Genomic DNA, 22,652 nt, shown 5'->3' on the forward strand with positions numbered 1-22,652 from the left:
GTCAGTCGGCCGGCCGGTTTTGCAGCGAGCGAGTGGGTGGACCGACGGAGCCGGCGCTATGGTGGTGCTGAAGGCCACCCGGGCGGCGTGCAGGGCAGTGCTGCTCCCCACCATGTTGACATTCGGTGTAATCGTGACATCGGGTGGGCTGCTGCTGAGAGCGGCCACACGTACGGAGCCCGCAGCCGATCCCCAAGCAGCTCCAGCCGTGGGCAGCTCTGGAGGGGGGGGGCGAGTTAGGGTTAGGCATTTTCCTCTCAGTGGAAGATGCCTCAGCCTTCCCCCAGCCTGGCACCGCCCCAGTCTCACTATAGCCGTGACCCCCACTCTGCACAAAGCAGTCAATGGGGTTCAGTAAACAGGGGACCGCACAGAATCTGGCCTCACCCATTAATTAGGTGGGTTCAGGAGCCGGTGAAACCCGGGACCTCAGCAGCAGTCTCACTCAACGGACTCACAATTATATTCATTATATTATTTTTATTATATAACTCCAGTCATATTCACAGTGTGTGTGTGTGTGTGTGTGTATGTGTATAATAATATGGTTTAAATAGACCGCAACACGGAATTAGGCTCCCCATAGCGTAATATGAGCATTGAGCACTAGATGGCTCTGTACCTTTTTCGATCTAATTTTCTAATTAGCTTAATTAATTAGTGTGACGAGTTATGAATTCCTTCTCAATTATAATCTGTGCCAAATTTCAAGTAGATACCAGACATGGGTCAAGAACATTAAATTCTAAACACATTTTTGATGCTCGGCCCACAGCCCATATCTAAGGAACGACTCTAGACACCTCTTCAAAACAAAAATATGAACCAAAAAAGTGCATAACAATGCAACCTTACTTTTCCATCCAAAGTTTTTTCATTGGTGGCCCATCCAAGGCCACCACAGTTCTCTTTCTGGATTCTGGTTCAATGACCACACGTGAAGCGTTGTTGCCGGCAGTTGCAGCTATGCACATCTCCGCTTGATTAAGTTTTATAGGTACTAAAAAGGTCAAAAATAGGAGAAAGTTAATATCAATGTGTTAATTTACAAAGTGAAGTCACTAATGTTTTATCTCAAACACTAGATTAGTAAAACATTTGAGAGACTGTGGCATTGGCTCAGCCGCTCAGCACCCAATGGTGATAGGACCATCGACTTGAGTCTTTCCCCACAGATCCTTTGCGGGTAAGTGCAACTACCACCAAGCTTTACCGCGGCCCTCAACACCAAAGATCCTATAGACCACTCCTTCTAAATGCAATGGGCTGACGTGTAGTACGCAACGGGGCGGAACGTGGGCCTTTTTTTCATCCAATTCAGTAACCCGACCCGACCCGACCCGCAGTGAAATCAACGTTGCGGGGGAACAGTTTGTGTTAATAAATTATAATTCTGAAAATGAGAAGATTTTTACCAAAGAACTTTTATTTTTACGAGGATGTTTCCGTAACCGGCTTCCGTCTCCGCACTAGTTACCTTTGCTATGAGATCTTTGGTGCGGAGACGGAAGCCGGTTACCGAAATGGGGCCGAAAATTACCCATGAATCTGCCCATGACCGTACTGCTTATTTTTCGTCGAGTGATCTATCTTGCTTGCTATAGGATCTTTGCTCAACACAGAGGTTGGCAGCATTCCTTTATGGTCAACTCTCTGCATTAGAAGACAAACCGGTTTTGGGCAGGGCAAAGTGCCACTTTCACAGAATAGATTATCTTCCAGCAGCAGTCGATGGTACTCTCAGTTTACATCCCTGGGAATAGCCAGTGAAGCACAGTGCTGAGCTACACATTTTTGCCTAGAATCAGTTGGAGAAACAAATCTCAACAAAGACCACTGTATCCCTTTCCAGACTTTCTTGACAAACACGCAAGCTGTAAGGTGGTGGCCGACTATCTTGTCCACACTGCAGTGGCCTCCAGTGAGCATGTGAAGAGGATGAAACATTGAGCAGATTTGTTTCTCAACAGAAAATTTTCAATAAGGAACTGATGTACAACACAGTACCAGTCCCATCCCTTTATATCTATCTCCATCGTATGATGTTCTTGGGCAAATTACTGCAATTTATTTCAGGCCAAATTCAAGAAAGCAGTCTTTAAGAATAAAATGTCGAATAAATAATTAACACTGAAATCTGCATGGAATGATTTATCCTGAATAAATTCAAAATGATTTCCCTTTAAGATCAAAAACAAATCCTCTTAAGTTAAAGAAAACACAAGTATTTTTGTTCTTTGGAATAAGTGTGTTCGGTATTTCAACTGCGCATGCCCAGGTCATAGGTCACTCGAGATAAACAAGAGCTGCTGTGTGTATACAGACCTGACTACAGTATCCGTTGTCAGGATCGAACCTGGGTCTCCGGCGCTGCAAGCGCTGTGAATTGTTACTGGAGTAAGCAACACTATTTCTCCCTTCTCCACTGGTCCATGCAGAAATCTCAGCAGTGACAATCTAATGTGCACAAACTGCATGTGACAAAAACGTGCATGAAAGGGCCAATTACTCGGCATTAACACTGGAGTTTGGGAGGAAGTGGTGGGGACTATTCACAGGAAGAGAAAGGCCTTAGGGTACAAACCAGAACCAAGGGCCTGTTTCTGTGCTGTGTCCCTAAACCAAATTAATCTAACTAGGTAAACGTAAGTCATCGTAGGGCGCAGGGAGGGTGGACACGGGAACAGGTGGGGTTGAAGGGAGGAAGGAAAGTTGTCTTGGACCAAAAAGAACTTGGGGGCTAAGATGTCAGGGGAAAAATGTAATAAGAACCAGAGGTTCAACTTTTTTCACACAGTGGGCGGTGGGGAAGTTACTAAGGCAGGTATAATAACATTTGCATGGAGAGGAACCCTCTCTCTCTCTGTCTGTCTGTCTGTCTGTCCACCCTGCCTCCTATTCTCCACTGTCCCAACAGATGAATCACGATCCGGTCCCCCTCAGCCTGGGTGTATGGGTTCCATTCTCACTCGGGCAGCCCTCCCGGGTTATACAGGGTTATTATACAGGGGGCGAACCACGCATCCCTCTCCTGCATAACCTCAGGAGGCAGATTTGTGAGCTGAGTCTCACTACCGTCCTCGTCCCCTCCCGAGTGTCCCATCCCTGTCCGGGGTGACCCTGGACTGACGGGACACCGGCCCGGAGCCGTGGCGGCCCCAGGCTTACAGCCAGCGCGGAGAAGAACCGCTAACTCCAGCTCAACTCTGCTCCAACACCCGTGGAACCCGTTCCCCGACGGGCTGGGAACCGTCAGCTGCATCTCTCGCCTTGTCCAGTGGCTGTCGGTGAACTCCCCCCGGTGTTGGCAAAAGCCGAGCACCAGTCAACGGGAATACACACAAAATGCTGCAGTAACTCAGCACATTGTGTCTACCTATGGTGTAAACCAGCATTGCAGTTCCTTCCTACATGGTAATTAACGGGGTATCAATTACCCTATCAAATGTCGATAAAAAGAGAGAGAGGGTGGGGGGGATGGGGGGAGAGGGACGCCTGTCTGCTATTGAGTTAGCAGAATTCTAGATTAATTCATTGGTAGAATAGCTAACAATTTATGCACAGTTTATACAGCCAGCGCTTAGTTCGCTTTTTCTTTATCACGAATGACCTTTGACAATTCCCATGATTCCTTGCATTTTACGGAATACCGAACTCGCTTATTGGGTGTTCAGTATGCCTCTGTCAAAAACGAACATTAGCTCAGGCAATAAAATTTCAAAAGTAAGCACCTACAACACTTTAATTTTATTTTCCTGCTCCAATAAATTGTTGAGCAGGAAAAATATTCCCTCGCCCTCTAGCAAGGTGTATACGCCCGTAAAAATATAACAACGAAATATAATTCTAAATCCAATGACAGATCACTAAAATATATAACCCAATGATTCATGTTTAACCCTGCTGGATTTAGTGATTTGTAAATTTCCTTCAGTGCAGAATATTGAATTATATAATTATTTTTATTACAGGCATACATTTTAGGCACAAACACTTCAATATGTAAGAGTTATTCAGATTTACTGTCCATTTAGATGAGGGACAATAACTGTTTTTTGTTTAAAACTCCATCCTCTTAAGGAACCAAGAAAATTGTAGCCTATTTCACCAATTAAGAACGTACTTACCATGTAAAGAATAATTCACATAATATGCATGCTCAAAAGCTGCCTTTGTGAGAATATCATGTGTAATTATTTTAACATTAGATTTGTTGTTAATCCATTAGAAACCAAAAATATTGTGACTATATTGTTGTAAAGCTTGTAAATTTAATAACACAAAAGCTAAGGATTGAGAAGGTTCATAGAAACTTTCATGAATAACACTGGGTGTAAATGTTAATTCTCATTTTGAATTCTGAACCACCAGCCCTTGGCAAAAAACAAATGTATGAATAGGTAACATTCTTAAAGTTTGTAGCAGGCAAACTTTTACCTCGTTGAGGACTATCCATGGTGCTGGACGTTAATCCAATCAAATTAGGACGCTCCGTCTGAACGCGTGGGATGTAGTGTCGATAGGGAGGTCTTGCACCACCGGTAATACTGGGAGCCTCAGGATTATAACCATCAGGCTCATAGTTATCTGAAACAGAAGCACTTCATTAATCTTTAACAAATGCATAGTGAACTGAAGTAAGGAATTTAGCAAAACTGTACCAGGCTGTTACAAATACAATTTAAAAAAAACTTGGAGAAATTAAAATACAAATTTTATTGCTTGACATGCTTGCTGTGAGAATGAAAATTATAATGACTAAACATTCTCAGCAATTTCTAATTTAAGAATTCTGTTGAAGTTCTAAAAATAGTAGCTTGGATATTGCAGGTGAAAAGATTTAAAACAAACTCTAAACCTATTTTTAGATTTAGTTGAGCATTAAACTTCTTTCCAGGTCAGATAGAATGCTCATTTTTTATCTTTTATGTATTAAATGAATATAGTTAATAAATGCCAGTGTGCCCAATGTGTCTGTTTACTGAACTATTGCAAATCTAGTGAAGGTCCTATCTCAGGCACAGTGTGCATACCAGGAATTTGACCCAACAACAATTAAGTAGCAGCAGCCTACTGAAGAAACTGGGCATAGATGCTGCAATCCATTTTGGTACAAATTGAACCACATGAGCTAGTCAGAGGCAGGGCTGTTTAGTGAAGAATTTTACAATATTGGCTGGCTCTTAGGATTACAACTTAAACTTAATCACTGTTTGAGTGAGGATTGTGCCAAGTGTTCAAGAATACCGTTGGAGATGCCCTAATCCAGGGAAATTGAGAGAATCCAATCACTTTCCTAACATTACTTAAATGACAAAGATTTTGGAGAGTCAGAAAGCAACCCATTCATTATCGGGTACCCAACCCTCAACCGCTCCCTGTCACAACAGGACAAGTGCAGCAAATCAAATTATCTTGCTCACCAAATGCACTCTCTAAGGGACTTTGATGGTGGAGGCCTCGTTAAAAGTAACGTATTTTAATCAAGATGGATGTGGCTTTACAGTGTAGGTCATGTGTGGCAACGTTCTGTATTGTTGGACAAATGCTGTCGTAGAACAACTGTGGAACTATAAGGATACCTATGGAAAACCTATGATGGCAATGAAATAAAGAGATCTCACAAATAGTAAAGATAAAAAATAAGATCAGTTAAACCAAACTATTAGGGCTTAAAGGAGGAGCTGTAAAGATTATTTTAAATATTAATTTTGCACAATGTGATATTGGGTGAAAAAAAATTTCTCAGGGCTAGAATACTGCCGATAAATATTTGCAGGATTCCTATCTTGTACATGATTAAAAACTCCAGACACTTCTGCCTGAGCAAGATGCAGTATTTACATTTTTTGTTGCAGCAGATGCTGTTCATAAATATTTAAAGTTCATGTTAATCCATAATTTTGTTCAGATTCCATCAAATAACTAATTTGAAATCAAATTCTACCTTTTATGCACTATAATTTCTCCAGAAAAAAACAGAACTATTTAGCCTCGGCCATTATTGAATGAATAAAAAGCAGGGTAGTTTAGATATTTAAATGCTTCCATATGGATGCCAAAAGTTGCTGGCAATTTTATAAAGTAATGACAGAAAGCACCAACAGATTCACCATCATTACAGACATAAAATACTGACAAAGAAATAAATTCAAAACAAAATCTAATTAAATTCTCTGTCACCTGAACCTTATTGCCCAAGTCCAGTATAATGGCAGTGGTGAGGTGCAGGTTGGAAAGTAGTACAGAAAGGTTGTTGGGTGTTTTTTTTTTTGAAGGGCCTGTCCCTCTTAGGCGATTTTTTAGGCGACTACGACAATGGAATTCACCGGTCAGCACCAGCGACAACCTACGCCATCCTGGCGACAACCTATGACAACACCTACATCAGGAGAAGACAAGCTGCGACAAGTCTAGTCGCCGGCAGTCACCTAAAAGGGACAGGCCCTTAACACTCTGCATTCTTTCTCCATCTTTATTGCCCCTAAACTGAGAAAGCTATCCAGAGTTAATTTCAGTGTCACAGGTCAAATCAATGAACTACAACAAAAAACAAATAAACATTTAAGAGTTCAACAAAATCCTAACACATTGAAACCAATTTGATTTAACCGCAATCCAACATCAACTTCCTTCATAAGTGCACAGTAACTGCTACAATTTACCATTGTTTCCTGTACCAAATTTTCCACGCCCATGAACGCTGCCACCCAGTAAACCACCATCAAGCTCCTCTCAAATTCAAATATCACACTGATTTATAAACACATTGTTTTCTTTTCCCACTATCAATGTATTACAGATCCAAGAAGTCCAGCTCAACAACGGTCGGAAAACCTCTGTAACATGCGATTGCACGTTCAAATGGCCTGCTCGTGCCTTTAGAAATGAAGGAGTTTGAGATAGACTTTCAATGCCTGATCACTCAAAAGAAAATAATTCTTGAGACAGTGGTTGTTCGATAATGCTTCTCTGGAGGCTCTTGGGATATTACTTCAAAGACATTAGATAAATACAAGGACCAGGTGCAGCTTTTCAACATTTTAATATAACTAAATCGGCTATAAAATAGAGTTTAACATTTATTGCCTCACCCCACCCCCAACCAAAGGATCTGCATATTGGTGTTTGCATGGTGTCTGAATTTACTTTAGAGAATAACAGGCTATATGTCTACTTTCAGGTACAACTAAAAGAATAAACTCTGCAGCCATTAATTGTATAATGGTCACCGACTAGTTCGGTTAGGTTGCAGCATGCACACAATGCATGCATTAGAGCATGCTTAAAAGCCAGGCTCTAACCCATCGCTGACTTTCACTGAAACAAGGTTGGTGTTGCCCTCAATATCCTTATGACTAAAGCCCTCTACAAACCTGTCGCCCTGCTTCCCTCCAACAATAAATGTTCATGTTGAGACCCTGGAAAGCATAGAGCACGTCCTACATCTTGGGTGTCACCTGTCAGTGAAGGCAGAAAATGATGATGAAATTCTCCATTATGTTGAATGAGCCAGAACAGCCTTTGGTTGAATGTGGAAGAATGTGTTTGAAGTTCAAGACTTCAAGCCTGCTATAAAATGTATGGTTTACCAGTCAGTGGTGATCCCAGCCCTCCCATTTGCTCTGTGACTTGAACTACATAGAAAGCAAGCCAATGTCAGTAGCGACTCCCAGGTTAACATCACCAGTGCTGGGGCCCTACATTGTTATTGCTGCACTTTAAATGCACACTATATTGTTAATAATACAATATACTGCACTATATTGTGTGTTTGTTTTTATATGTTGAAATTTTTCTTGATTATTATAGCCTCTGAGTGCTTTGTTTGCATATCTATTAGAAACATAGAAAATAGGTGCATGAGTAGGCCATTCGGCCCTTCGAGCCTGCACCGCCATTCAATATGATCATGGCTGATCATCCAACTCAGTATCCTGTACCTGCCTTCTCTCCATTGGCGCCCGAACAGGGACTTGAACCCTGGACCCTCAGATTATGTTGCTGCAGGCAAGAATTTCCCTTTAAGGGGCATATGCCAATAAAACACTCTTAACTCTCACTTGACTCAGACAGCTCTGTTGGCCATGCCACATTATTCACTTGCCTGACTTACCAGACTCCAAAAATATATAGTCCTATCACACGGAGATTTCTGGGAAGATAGATTAAATAATTCATTATATTCTCAATGCCTCCTTGAAACAAATGCAATATTCCTACTGACTCTCGGGAACTCCTCGCCCATGACTGCTCAAAGTGGAGAAAGAACTTTCAAGCTAGCACAATAAAACTCTTAACCAGCAAACTCGGGACTTTTATCTGTTTTTTTTTTTTTTAAATACATTACACAGCAGCAAAAGTTCTCAGGAAGCACTGGAAACAGTGAGTCACAGACCAAAATATCAGGATAATAGAATGGCAGATTATTGACGTTTTGCACAATGAAGAACCTCAAGAGAGCAAAGAGTATAAGCAAGTCCTGTGCTAATTACAGGAGTGCACATCTGAAGTACCCAGCTGCCTGCCCCAACAAACAACTCCTGCCCCATTTGTAGAATAGTCTTCAGTTCTACATCTATATCAGCCACCTCAAAACCTCCCCAAAAAGCTAAATGGGAAGCATGCCATGTTCAATTGCAAGAAAACATCTAAAGATACATCTTTGGTATAAACCAGCATCTGTGGTTACTTTTTATTAGATTTAAAACATCTAAGATGTTTTCATAGATGAAGTCACTTCAGTTTCTGATTTGAACAATACTATGTTTAATACAGCTTAATTGAAATATCCTGATTCTGGTATTGTCATGATGAAAATTCAACTTATGATTCATTTAACTTACCTACACACAACCAAAGTATCAATAGCCATAATCATAACAAACCAATAAAGAATTTAAAACATCAGTAATAAAGGACAAGCATACAATATAAAACACTGCTGGAAAATTGAAATATAAAGCAAAAATATCTGGAGATGATCAAAAGACCTGGCAGCACCGATGGGAAGAGCAGCACAAGAAATCTTCCATCAGCTTGAAAAATGATTAACCCGATACATTAACTCTGCCACAAGAGTTGGCTGACCTCTAATTTCTAGCACTTTTTTTTTTTATGGAAGCGTATCATTATGATAAAAAATAATGCAAGCAGTAAAGGAGGGTTTTTATCCAGCAAGAAAGCTGTATAACTCTAAACACCAACATTGCTGGTTATAACTTCATCAAAGCATAAAAATTAATAATTACTATCATCCTGGAGTTTATAAATGCAAGGCACTTACATTCTGAAGTTGCATATGGTGGATATTGTGGTAAAGGTGGGGGCCGTAATCCAGGTGGCGGCAAATTGGGTACTGTAGTGTTCCCAGAGATTTCAATGCCATCTATACTGCTTTTTGAGATTGGACGTGGTCCTATAAAGATAACACAGAACATATTTTAGTTTGGAGATACAGCAAGGAAACAGACCCATCGGTCCACTGAGTCCACACCGACCATCGATCACTCCTTCACACTCGTTCTATATTATCCCACTTTCTTATCCACTCCCAACATAGTCGGGGGGATTTTAGAGGCCAATTAACCTACAACCCCCACACGTCGTTGGGTTGTGAGGAAACCGGAGCACCCATAGTAAACCCAATCTATCACATGGAGAATGTGCACACTTTACACAGGCGACACCTGTGGTCAGGATTGAACCCGGGTCTCTAGGCACTGTGAGGCTGCAGCTCTACCAGCTCCACCACAAATCATGGCTTTCAAATCATTAATATGGAAATGGATAATACAAAGCAGAAACATACATCAACTTATTTAGTGCTCTATTTAAATTATTTTCAACCACCACTTTAACCCCACTCACACCCATATCTTACAGCCAGGTTGCTAGCGCTTCATGTGCAAGTGTAAGAATGGAGTGGCTTTACATACAAGGCAAAAGAACTAAAGTATATGACGTACATTCACTACATGAAATTCAACAGTTAATCTTTTTTGAATTAAAGTTAAAATTGTTTGTCTCAAACTCCATCTGACATTCTTTGAAAAGATCAGTTTATAAGAAACAATATAATTGGGCCATTTTTTAATTTCATGTCTGCTCTGTCATTCATCAAGATCATGGGTGATTTGACATCAAATCGTTTCACTTAATATCCAGAAATTTGGCACTAATTCTTTTGGATGAAGTGAGTTTCCTTAGTATTTTGGGTAGAGATTTGCAGAAGACTTATACCATGTGGGAATTTCCCCTCAACCACTAGTCTATATTAATTCTGAAACTTTGACCTCCAATGCCAGACTCTTCAATTGCAATTTTCTTAAAGGATCTTTACATTTGTTCAATGGTTTTTGATCTGGCTAGTCATGCTTAGACTGAGAAAGATGTCTGTCAAGGAATTGAGCCTTGGTCTAGCTCACAAAGTGCAGAGATGCTAACCACTATACTAACAAGAAGCTGAGAACAGAAGCAGTTATGAACCCTTCCAAACTGAGCACATCTACTGATATTTCTTGTGCACAAGACTACTACTTAGTATAATAGAGGGTGGTACCACCATCTACCTGTAGATAAACACAAAATGTTGCAATAATTCAGCAGGTCAGGTAGCATCTCTGCAGAAAAGGAATAGGTGATGTTTCGGATCGGAACCCTCCTTCAGACTCCATCTGAAGAAGAGTTCAGTCCCAAAATGTCACCTATTCTTTTTCTCCAGAGATGCTGCCTGATCCGCTGAATTACTCCAGCATTTTGTGTCAATCTTCAGTATAAATTAGCATCTACAGTTCCTTCCTATACAATATGTGTGAGATCATTGAGCCAGGTCATTAAGTCAGGCAGCTGGTAGTTCTGCGGAGAACAATCAACTAGCTACTGAGTTCAGATTTCCTAGCTGCTGCATCCAAGCACAGAACGTGTTGCAACAGAGGAAGGTGCTTTTGACCTCTTGCTCAATCCCTAGATTGACCCTCAAGTCTGGAACATTCCGTTACTTTATGCTAACCAGAGCGAGCCATTGTTGCCCCATACATTTAAAGTCATGTGAGATTCTCTATTTGTATTTAAACAAATTTATCACTTTTAATAATTATCCAAATCAACTTCAACTGCTTGTAAATGCCTCTGATTATCTAATGTATTTAATAACAGAACGAGTGGCAAAAGGTCCTCAGTAAGGCACAGAGTACAGGCTACCCGAGGCTGTTTGCAACTTTCACCCTCTTTTAATCCAGGGCTATAGAATGTAGGCTGCAAAAGGAACAGCACAGCCATGGGGCTAGGATGAGAGGCCAAGCATAAGCAGCAAATTGGACTCATTTTGTACTCCTTATGTTGTTTTTCTTATTCCCAAGTCACTAGGATAAATTAAATGGCAACCGAGGGAATATTATGCAGCTTAGCCCATTTGAAGTAGTAGTTTTTCCCCAACACAGTCTTAGTGTGTGCACTCTTCACTCCACACATGATTTTGACAGTCAGCAAATTTCAATCTATTCGGGTAGAAACATGCCTCCAAAAATGTTTGAAACAATTTACCAAAAAAAGTGTTCTTTATAATTCAATTCATTGTTAGGTTTGCATCTGTGTACAACCATGTAGCATAGTTCTATTGCATCTTCCAATGCAACACCAAAGAACATTTTTAAAAAAAGGAACATCAGCAGTCAGGTTAATAAAGCCGCCTTCACTGCATATCAAGATAATACCCAATGCTCGAACCTTACTGTCCACAATTCCTCAATTCAACAAGAATTCATAGAAACATAGAAAATAGGTGCAGGAGTAGGCCATTCGGCCCTTCGAGGCAGCACCGCCATTCAATATGATCATGGCTGATCATCCAAAATCAGTACCCCGTTCCTGCATTTTCCCCATATCACTTGATTCCGTTAGCCCCAAGAGCTACATCTAACTCCCTTGAAAACATCCAGTGAATTGGCCTCCACTGGCTTCTGTGATCCGGATCAATCTTACTTTCAAATAAACAGCAAAGTTTTATAACCAACATCTGCAGTTTCTTGTTTCTGCACTTTGTCACCTATTCATGTTCTCCAGAGATGCTGCCTGACCCGCTGAATTACTCAAGCACTTTGTGTCTTCTTCTGTAAACCAGCATCTGGAGTTTCTCGTTTCAACATGAGGAATTTCATTTCATTTAATACAGCATGTGACAAAAATCTCAAATGCATTGCATATTGATGTGATGGACTTAAGTTCCATTTTAGCCTTTGAGGAAATCAAATAAACATTTCAAGAAAATTTTGCAAGACCATGGATAAGGGATCAAGTGGTAGAACTCGTGAGCTGCTGTTTTGGTAGAGAAAGGTTGGAAACATAATGGGCCAAATAGCCTAATTCCGTGCTGTAAATCGTACTACGATTATATACAAAAGTGTTATTTTTATTTTCCTTGGTCAGTGTCATTGAGTGATAAAGTGTGGAAACAGGCCCTGTGACCCAACTTGCCCACACAACATGTCCCAGCTACACTAGTCCCACCTGCTCACATTTGGTCCATATCCCTCCAAACCTGTTCTATCCATGTACCCGTCTAACTAGTTTGTAAATGTTGGGATAGTCCCTGCCTCAACTCCCTCCTCTGGCAGCTTGTTCCATACACCCACCACCATTTGAGTGAAAATGGAATCCTCAGATTCCTATTAAATCTTTTCCCCTTCACCTTAAACCTATGTCCTCTGGTCCTCGATTCGCCTATGGGCAAGAGACTCTGTGCATCTAACCGATCTATTTATCTCATGATTTTATACAACATTGGTGATGGTGTTAAATGGCTCCAGTCGCAACTGATGGGTATTTTCTTTGTACATTTATCAGTCATTCTGAATTGCTACTTTAAATATTTACTAACCAGATTTACTATTGTATATTTTAATGTTGTTTCTCAATTTACTTTGGTCAATTCAATCTTCAAAACAATAGAGGGTCCTGATCAGATCTAAGAACCTTTTTCTGTACCTAAATAATTTTCAGAACTTTCTATTATGTTCATTCTTCATCCAATGGTTCCTTTCCCATGACATTGCTAACTAACCCTGCGTTATCTTGTAATAACAGATTTGAAGTAAAATCAACTCATTGCTCAATAAAACCAGCTTGATTATATTCCAAAGAAAGACACAAAATGCTAAAGTAACTCAACAGGTCAGGCAGCATCCCAGGAGAACATGGATAGGCGATATTTCAGTTCAGAAGCCTTCTTCAGTCTCCATAATTTGAATATATTCCATAACCTTACCCTTTATATCTTTCATGTACTATGCCAAATCCATTTGAAGATTAAACATTCTTGTTACGGTATTAACATAAATGCTTCCTTAACTCTGACATTTCTGCTGCCCAATACTATGACCAGAGCTGAAGAGCATAGGAGGGTGTACACTTTTCGCATATGCTATTTTTTGCTTTTACTTCGTAGCTCAACCCAAAATAGATCAAATTGTATTACTTTTTTTTCCCCCTTGTTTTTTTTGCTCAGATCTGATGAAAGGTTACAAACTTGAAAGTTAACTATTTCTCGTTCCACACACACTGCCACATACTGAACGTTTCCAGTATTTCATGTTTTATTTCTCATTTTCAGCATATGGCTGAGGAATTCATGTTAATCAGGTTAAAGAGATGTGCACCTCTATGGTTCTTCAAATGCATGTCAGGGGGCTCTCTATTCATGACCCAAAAGGACAGTGAACATAGATTTTGAAATTCCCATTCACATCCACTGATCATTTATCTCTTCACTTTTCCTCTCATCAGCCACTTTTTCACCTTGCATCATCCTTTTTGCCATTTAATCCCTCCCTAATTTTACCCTTTTACAGAAAGCCCTTTTATTCCTCTCTCCACCTGCATCTCTAACCTGTAATTCCAGTGAAAAATGTATTGACTGAAATGTTAAACGTTCTTTTTTTCTCCAGAGACGTCACCAAACCTGTGGAGGATATTCAGCATTTTTTTTAAATTCCAATTTTCTGACTCATAGATGAGGTGCTATAATAAAGCTACTCACGGCACTTAGAACAATATTTACCAACATTAAAAAGCTTTTGCCTGAAGGTGGAACTGACTGATGATTGTACTGTTCAACATAACAAATCACAGCAATTCAAGAAAATACTTCTGGGATGCTGCCTCTGCCTGACATAGCCCTATGTAACCACCCATATCAATTTTTCTTTGTTTTTCCCAATTGTATGCAACAACATTAACATTAATTATCATGCAATGTTAAATCAACCATTAACTCTTTACTTGATAAAATCAATTCTCAATGCTTGTACATTAGGTATTTTTCAAAATAGTAATCCCAGTTCTCACATCATTAAATCTATTTTAGTATACCAGTATTAATGACAAGATTGTATTACACAAGGGTCCTTAAGTCAACCGAAAACATTAAACAAACCATTGGAAAGTTGTCTTCCATAGCTTGGTTCATAAAGACTTATGCCCCTATCCATCTTAGGCGATTTTTTAGGCGACTAGGCTGTCGCCACATGGTCGCCGGGGTGTTGTCTGTATGGTCGTGAGTAGTCTCCTCAATCGCCCAAAGAATCCTAGCGTTTTTCTGGTCACCACTGGATTTTGAAATGTTCGAAACTTTTTGGCGACAGTCGGCTTGACGCCAATGAGCATAGCTTGACCTCTCCTGACGTAGGTGCTGCCATAGGTTGTTGCCAGGATGACGTAGGTTGTCGCCGGTGCTGACTTCGGTGAATTCCATTGGTGACTACCTACGTCAATCCACGTCAACTGGCGACTGAATTGTCTTAAGATGTCGCCGACAGGGTTGTACCTTGTCATAGCTTGTGGCTGGTGGACGTAGGTGGATCTCCTAATGGGTCACCGGTTGTCAGTAGCTTGACGTCGACTAGGTGGTAGGTTGTTGTAGACATTGTTGTAGGGGGGTCCAGCCGCCAGTTTTTCGGCGACCCGCTACGACTGTGACAGTCGCTGAAAAAAATCGCCTAAGTGGGACAGGCCTATTAAGGGTACTGACAAGCAGATTCACATGACACAGCATTTAATTTCCAAAGAGACCCCTTTTTCTACTAACATTCTCTGAAAAGTCCAAATAAACAACTAAACAATAAGCATCAATTCCACATTTCTGTGTTTCGTAATTCTCTACATAGCAAAGTAAATATGATTTCATAACTTGAATGTAATGTTGTTTAACAGAAGCGAGTGTGTATTTACACACAAAATACATGAAATGAACATCTTATTGATTTACCGGCATCCGAAAATACAGACTTAACCAAGGTTCACCAAATACGAGCAAATGATTTGCTGAATTTTGTTTACAACTCAGAAATGGAACATTGATCTTACCAGATACAGAATGGATACCAGGAGGAGGTGGCTGTCCAGGTGGTGGTACAGGAGGTAACCTCAGGCTTGGAGGCAGACCTGGTAGAGGTGGAGGCAAATGATGTCCAGGCGGAGGCAACTGATGGCCTGGCGGAGGCAACCCCGGAGGTGGTGGCGGAAATGGAATCATCCCTGGAAGAGTGACGTCTTCCACTATTAATGGGTCATTACCATGATCGAAGAGGCAGAGATCACCACGCATACAGAAACCTTTTTCTGACAACAAGAAAAATAGTTCAACACATCACATTCAAAATGTATGCTTCTCACTCCAGAAAGTAAAAATGCAGTCGTGATATTGCACTTATTCACAGGTCACCCTGACTGTATATGATTGCCTAATGACCTTCAGAAAAAGTTAGTGCATAATAATTAATTTAGTTTTAAAATGGAACTGTAGACCAATAATAGTTCAGCTGATATTCAGCTCACTAATTTTTGAAATGACTCAAATATTTTCATCTGTCAAAGGAATTAAAAGACTGATTAAACAATTACAAATTAGAAATAGCCATTTTTCCACTTGAAGAACATTTGAATTCAGTTTAGTACTAGGTAATATATTTGACTTTTGTCCTTAAGTTATTGCCAAATTTCATGTTACATCACCTGTCAACCGGGGCGGCATGGTGGCGCAGCGGTAGAGTTGCTGCCTTACAGCGCCAAAGACCCGGGTCCGATCCTGACTACAGGTGCTTGTCTGTACGTTCTCCCAGTGACCTGCGTGGGTTTTCTCCAGTTTTCGCCCACACTCTAAAGACGTACAGGTTTATAAGATAATTGGCTTGGTATCATTGTAAATTGTCCCTAGTGTGTGTAGGATGGTGTAAGTGTGCAGGGATTGCTGGTCAGCGCGGACTCCGTTTCCACACCGCATCTCTAAACTAAAACTCTTACTTTACAGCCATTAATCTGCCTGATTTATAACGAGTTTTAGTCCAAACCATCAGCGCAGTATTCACTGTCAAAATGAAAAGGACATTAAATTATAGTGCAAACATTTTTGCAGTAATAAACATGTAAAATAGTACACATCACTTACCATCATAGTCTCTGCACCGGCGTTTTGGAGCTGCATTTCTACCGAAGGAGTTAGAACCCGTGTGGTTGTTATAGAAATTAGACCAGCTCTCAGTAGTGTTGTCAGGATGGTGGACAGGAGCTACCACCGTTACTGCACTCGGAGCAGGGGGCCCTCCAACAAAATACTGCTCAGTTGAACTGCTTACTGATGTACAACTGGGAACATACATATTCTCCGTGGCCTCATTTCTTTCCAATTCAAATTTTGATCTCTCCTTATGTTGATCTGTTAATTTAAAAAGTTTTTCAAATTAAATAATTTTAAAAATAAAAATCAGTCCCAAAATGATCTTGGATGCTTGCCAAATTGTTCTCCGAAAGAGCTTCAGTATTTGAATTTCATATTCATGAAATCAATATTTGCAATCGTTAATTGGTCTCCTAAAATCATGTCAGAGTCTTCCAAAAGGTTGAAGACAGTCCATATTTTGCTCAGGTCAATTTTGCTCTTTAATCTGGCATTCTGGAAGCATTTACATAAAAGAATGAATTGCCAACAACCTTGCATAAATGCCCTTCTTACATAAGCAGGTCAGCAAAATTCACATGACAATAAATTGAAACCTGTACCTGTCACATGAATTATTCTTGATAGATTACTTTTATCTGTAAATTTAGACCTAGTGATACCTCTTACAACAATAAGATGGTTACCTTGCTGACTTTTTTTTTTTTTTTTTTAATGCTGATTTATATTTTTTTCCCGTACCTGAAGAAAAACTTTGAAGTCTTAATAAACGACAGTTTAGGTTCATTACTGTTTATTCACTATTTTTCATTATTCTCTCACAAAGGCATACATTTTCTAATGGAATATACCACCTGGTGCCCTTGCTGACAAATAAAAACGCTTTTGCAAGTATAGCTTACAGTTTTAAGCAACAGAGACCTAAAGACACGATCTGAATCCAGAGGGACTGTGCTACTGCTTGCACTGTGTACTGCTCCAAATCTCTAAATATCACAAGAATTTTCATTCGTAGCAGGACTTGTCACAGCTAAGCAGTCCAATGATTAAAGAACATAATAATGGGAGTTATGCTGGTTTATCTGTTAAAAGCAAGGATCCAGTATTTAGCCTGACCTACAAGACTTCTTAGATACCTCGTAAAAGTTATGGAGATATGAGCGTCAATTGTTACCAGAAATAGCAAAGTCTGCAACTATTTCTAACCTACAATACCCCACGGAGTCAATTATCAGCATGAATCCAACTGTGGAAAACAACGACAGGTGCAGCGGAGAATACTCAGCTCTAATCGTTCCAATATGTCGAGCACACATTCGTGATCAAGTAAAATGCAATTTTTGAGTACTATTTTGCTTCTGAAAAGGAATATTTAATCACCTACTTAGATATTTTATAACTTGCTCTTCCATTCATTGGCAGTCAGTTAGATATACGGTTGAATGGGTAAGTAGAGATAAATTCCTGCACTCAATATTGTCAGCATTGCAGTAGAGTTGATGCCTTACGGCACCAGAAACCTGGGTTCGATCCTGACTATGGGTGTTGTCTGTATGGCGTTTGTACGTTCTCCCCATGATCACGTAGGTTTTCCCCGGGAGCTCCGGTTTCCTCCCACACTCAGAAGACATACAGGTTTGTACCTGGCTTCGGTAAAGATTGTTAACTGTTCGTAGTGTATAGGATAGTGCTGGCGTACAGTGTGATCGTTGGTCGGTACAGGCATGGTTGACCGAAGCACTTGTTTCTGTGCTGTATCTCGAAACTAAAAATTGTCAAATTATTTAAAATTATGTCGTTATAATGGGCACAAGAAAATGTCTAAAGCTGGCCCCTGTACACTTAGAATAAATTTTATTTCCCAAGATGCATACAATCCAGCCCCACTTAAAAACCCAGTAATAAAACTAAAGTTCATAAACTTGATTCATAAAGCACTTCAATGTAAAAAATGAGAGTGGTGTTCATCTATGAACACAACACTTCTAGACAGAGAAATCTAAGGCCAGTAATCTATTCACTCCACCTTTGCCATATTCTTGGAAATCCTTTTTGCACTGTTCCCAATTAAATGACATCTTTCCTATAAAAGGGTAACCAGAAGTATAGATGGTGTCCAAATGTGGTCTTGGCAAGGCCTTGCACAGTGGTAACATAACATCCTGACTCATGTACTCATTATCATGATCAATGAAGGCAAGTGTTCCCAATGCCTTCTTCACCACCCTTCTATTCGTGGCACCATTTTCATAGAACTATGTACCTGCACCTTAGGTCTCTGTTCTACAACACTCCCCAAAGGCCATCAAATTTACTGTGCAACTCAACCATGGAAAATACAAAAAATTAAAGATGTATTAAATATAAAAAGTCTCGTAAAGTTTCCAGAAATAATGAGCCTCAGGAGCAGTAGCATTTTTCAATTCAACGAAAGATGACAAAGTCGTTGATACAGAAAGTGTGAGAGTAAATTAATAACAGAGACTGTCTAAGCTTTTTTTTTGCATGCAAATGGGAAATGACTGGTGAGGCAAATGCGGGAGGCAGAGAGACAGATAGAATTTAGAAATGGAGAATAAAAGAGAGGAAATCTGTGTCTGTGTTTATGAAGGCTCCAGTGCCACAAAGGAAATACACACATTTAGTATTATTAATAAAATACAGCAAGTGAAGTTTATGGCCCGATAAATCCCAAACAACTGTTGGTCTCTATCCCAGAATGTTGGAAGACCATTGAGATAGTATCATCTTCCAAAATTTTAGAGATTTTAAATGGTTCCTGCACATTGGAGGGTAGTAAAATATGACGACATTATTTGAGAGAAAGAGAAAACCTGGAACAACTGATTTGTTGGCTTCACAAGTAGTTGGAAAAAAAATGAAGGAATCTATATTAACAGTTTAGTAGAAAATTAATACATTTGATTTGAGATAAGATGAAACTTCAGAAAAATCAGGTTTGACGAATTTACTGAAGAGCCTTTACTGAAGAATTATGGTATATTTCAACTTCTACATTTGAGGTCATTTTACAAAAGAAAGAGCACATGGAATTGGTTTTATATACTAGTGTGGAGTGAAACAGTAAACAATGATAGAACGATGATGTACGGGATTCACAATGACTTATTAATAGACGACAGAGGGCTGTCGTAGAAGGTAGATATTCTGGCTGGATGTCTGTGACCAGTGGAGTTCCGCAGGGTTCTGTGTTGAAACCTCTGCTGTTTGTGATATATACAAATGACCTAGACATAAAAGTAGATGAATGGTAGGTAAGTTTGCTTATGACACCAAAATTGGAAGTGTTGCAAATAATGAGAAGGGCTGTCAGAAGGAACAGCAGGATAAAGATCAGCTGCAGAAATGGACAGAAAATAGCAGATGGAGTTTAATCCAAGCACGAGGTGTTGCACTCTGGGAGGTTAAATGTAAGGAGAGAGCATACATTTAATGGCATGACCCTTAGCAACATTGATGTGCAGAAGGGTCATGGAACCCAAGTTTATAGCTCACTACAGGTGACAACACAAGTAGATAGGCTGCTAAAGAAGGCATATGGTAAGCTTGCCTTCATTACTAGAAGCATTGAATACAACAGTAAAGAAATCCATGATGCAGCTCTGTAGGCCTTTGGTTAGGCCACATTTGGTGTGACGCATGCTGTTCTGGTTGCCCCTTTACAGGAAAGATATGGAAACTTTGGAGGTGGTTTACCAGAATGCTGCCTGGATTAATGGGTTTCAGCTATGAGAAGAGGTTGGATAGACTTGGATTGTTTTCCCTGGAACATCGGAAGTTGAGGGGAGACTTGATAGATGTATATAAAATGATAACAGGCATAGATAGGGTAGATAGCCAGAACCTTTTTCCAGGGTGGAGATTTCCAGGCATAGCTATAAGATGAGAGGGAGAAAGTTTAATGGAGATGTACAGGGCACGTTTCTGTTTACACAGAGGGTGGCGGAAACCTGGACATATTGCCAGGGGTGGTGGTGGAGGCAGATACAATAGTGCTATTCAAGCAGATTTTAGACAGGCACATGAAAGTGCAGGGAATAGAGGGGTATGGATCATTTGCAGGCAGATGGGATCATTTCAGCTAGACATCGTGTTCCACTGCAAACGGTGGGCCAAAGGGCTTGGTTTCTCCGTGCTGCACTGTTCTATGTTCCATATAAATATTATTTTTTCAGGAAGGCAGGCTATGACTAGTGGAGCAGTAGACAAATTGGGAATTGGTAAGTACAGCATATATTTTTTGGCTGGGGTAGTAAGGGGAAATTATGTGAATAAATTCTATTCCAAAATACCAAAGTGACACCAAAATATATAGATCACTCTTTCTGTCTACTGGGTCACCTATTCTGTTGTTACCTCCTTTGGTCCTGACAATTTCTGCCTGATTTCTCTCCTATAAAAAAGAGGTTCATGACAGTGATCATTCAATACTAATAATAAATACTACCCACAATATAGCCTTCCTATTATTGAAAATATAAAAGCTAATGAGGAAATATGATATAAATAGAACCGCTCGGATAGTGACTCGGATACAAGCTCGGTAATTTGCAAAAGAAAAGCTTAAGGTTTTCCTGATGAAATAAAGTGCATTGAAGCATACACACACACACAGGGAAGGATGAGTCAAGACATAGAAACGGTTAACCTAAACCTGCATAGCTTAGTTTATTGCTTTGAGGCAATTGTATCGCTGGAGGAAATTGTATTTGATATGACTTTGTGTTGAAGAATGGATAGCTGAATAGGAGCCTCTTCTTAGGCCAGAGGTCAACTGCTCTTTCCTCTATGGCACATTCTTAAACTGTGAGGTTTATGCCGAGTGAGACAGAATTCAAAGCTGCGAAATAATAGACCCTGTAGTTAGACTTGGCTATGTTAGATTATAATGAGATTGTGATAAGGGATAGGATGTATGTGAAGGGGAGTAGTTGCTTAGGAGAGGAAGATAATTTGATTGATGGATTTGTTTATAGAAAGTCGAAGAAGCAGATGTAATTCAGATGTAATGGTCTGAGTTGTGAATTTACACTTTGTTCTGTAATATTTGTAAAAGGCCTGGTAGAGATTGGAAATACAGCTCCCAGAGAGGAAAAGGGGCTGCAAATTAGAATTGAGCTGTATCCTGGCACCAAACTAAGTTGACAGATTTACGACCCATGCATGCTTGGTTGGGAGATGTGTGTTTTGAACTTAGTAACTGTAATTCAGCAAACTTATATCATTAATGTTTTAAAGACATAGGCAATAGTATTTTAAACTGTGTAACATTGTAGTAAAACAAATTATGAAATGTATTGTCTTAGTAGGAATGTAAACATTAGACTTCTAGAAATTGTTTAGATTTATAGAAATATCTTTCTTCTTGGTATGGGAAGTGTGAACGTCTTGTGTGATCATTGTATTACATATGTATCTTATATTTTGAGGAGTGTTCTTTGATAATTGGGCCCACTGGGGTTTTGCTGTATTGAAATAAAATAATTCTAAAGCAAAGTTACACCACAGGCAAACAAAGGTTGTAATGAGGCCAGGGAAGGGGGGGTCATGTACCTGATGTTGTAAATCACCAGAAGGACAGAGATGATTGGTTACTAGCTTGTCATACCCTCTGTATCTGAAATGTCTAATACCTATATAAATGACATGAGTTCTATCAAAGTCACTCCTCTCTGTAGTATCAGCTCTGTGTTGGAATGTTCATAACTAGTCTCAGCTGAATAAATAATCGATTTCAACAGCTACAAGAGTCAAATTGACTTTAGATTGACAAAATAACTCAGTTTAACACTAATCTGTGGAGTCACAGATATCTGGACAAAAACAGAAAAAACAAGGTTTATAGACCTGCTCACTTACCCCTACTTGTGCTATTGCTGCGGCCAAGTACTCTATTCCGGTCCCGACTGCGACTACGACTTCGACTTTTGGTCTTCAATGGACTGTGGCTATAACTCCTACCCCTACGACGGTCATATCGATCTCGATAAAGATCTCTAGAATGGGGGTATCTCTCAAAGTCTCTGCGCCGTCGTTCTTCGCGCTTTTTCTCATCACGGGCTCTGAAAAATTATTTTATCCTTTAATAAATTTATACCCCTGTGGATTAATATCCTTATAAAAATCCATATTTTAGCACTAAATGGCGATGTTGAAGAAAAAGTGTTTGAGAGCACAGGTA

The 22,652-nt window shown here is 39.9% G+C and overlaps 1 protein-coding gene across 7 annotated transcripts in view; it reads right to left on the minus strand.

The window, feature by feature from the left end:
* Positions 1-22,652, minus strand: part of rbm27 (RNA binding motif protein 27) — a 95,624-nt gene that overhangs the window by 47,308 nt on the left and 25,664 nt on the right. For 5 of the 7 annotated variants that reach the window (XM_033029890.1, XM_033029887.1, XM_033029889.1 and 2 more), the window contains exons 5-10: positions 22,331-22,533; positions 16,442-16,708; positions 15,361-15,615; positions 9,287-9,418; positions 4,438-4,587; positions 856-1,000 (exon numbers count right to left, since the gene is read on the minus strand). In XM_033029890.1, the coding sequence (XP_032885781.1) occupies positions 856-1,000; positions 4,438-4,587; positions 9,287-9,418; positions 15,361-15,615; positions 16,442-16,708; positions 22,331-22,533 (1,152 nt within the window). The remainder of the gene's footprint in view (positions 1-855; positions 1,001-4,437; positions 4,588-9,286; positions 9,419-15,360; positions 15,616-16,441; positions 16,709-22,330; positions 22,534-22,652) is intronic. The other 2 variants (XM_033029891.1, XM_033029886.1) reach the window with 1 other exon arrangement.

This window comes from Amblyraja radiata, chromosome 11 (assembly GCF_010909765.2).
Source record: "Amblyraja radiata isolate CabotCenter1 chromosome 11, sAmbRad1.1.pri, whole genome shotgun sequence".
Taxonomy (NCBI): Eukaryota; Metazoa; Chordata; class Chondrichthyes; order Rajiformes; family Rajidae; genus Amblyraja; species Amblyraja radiata.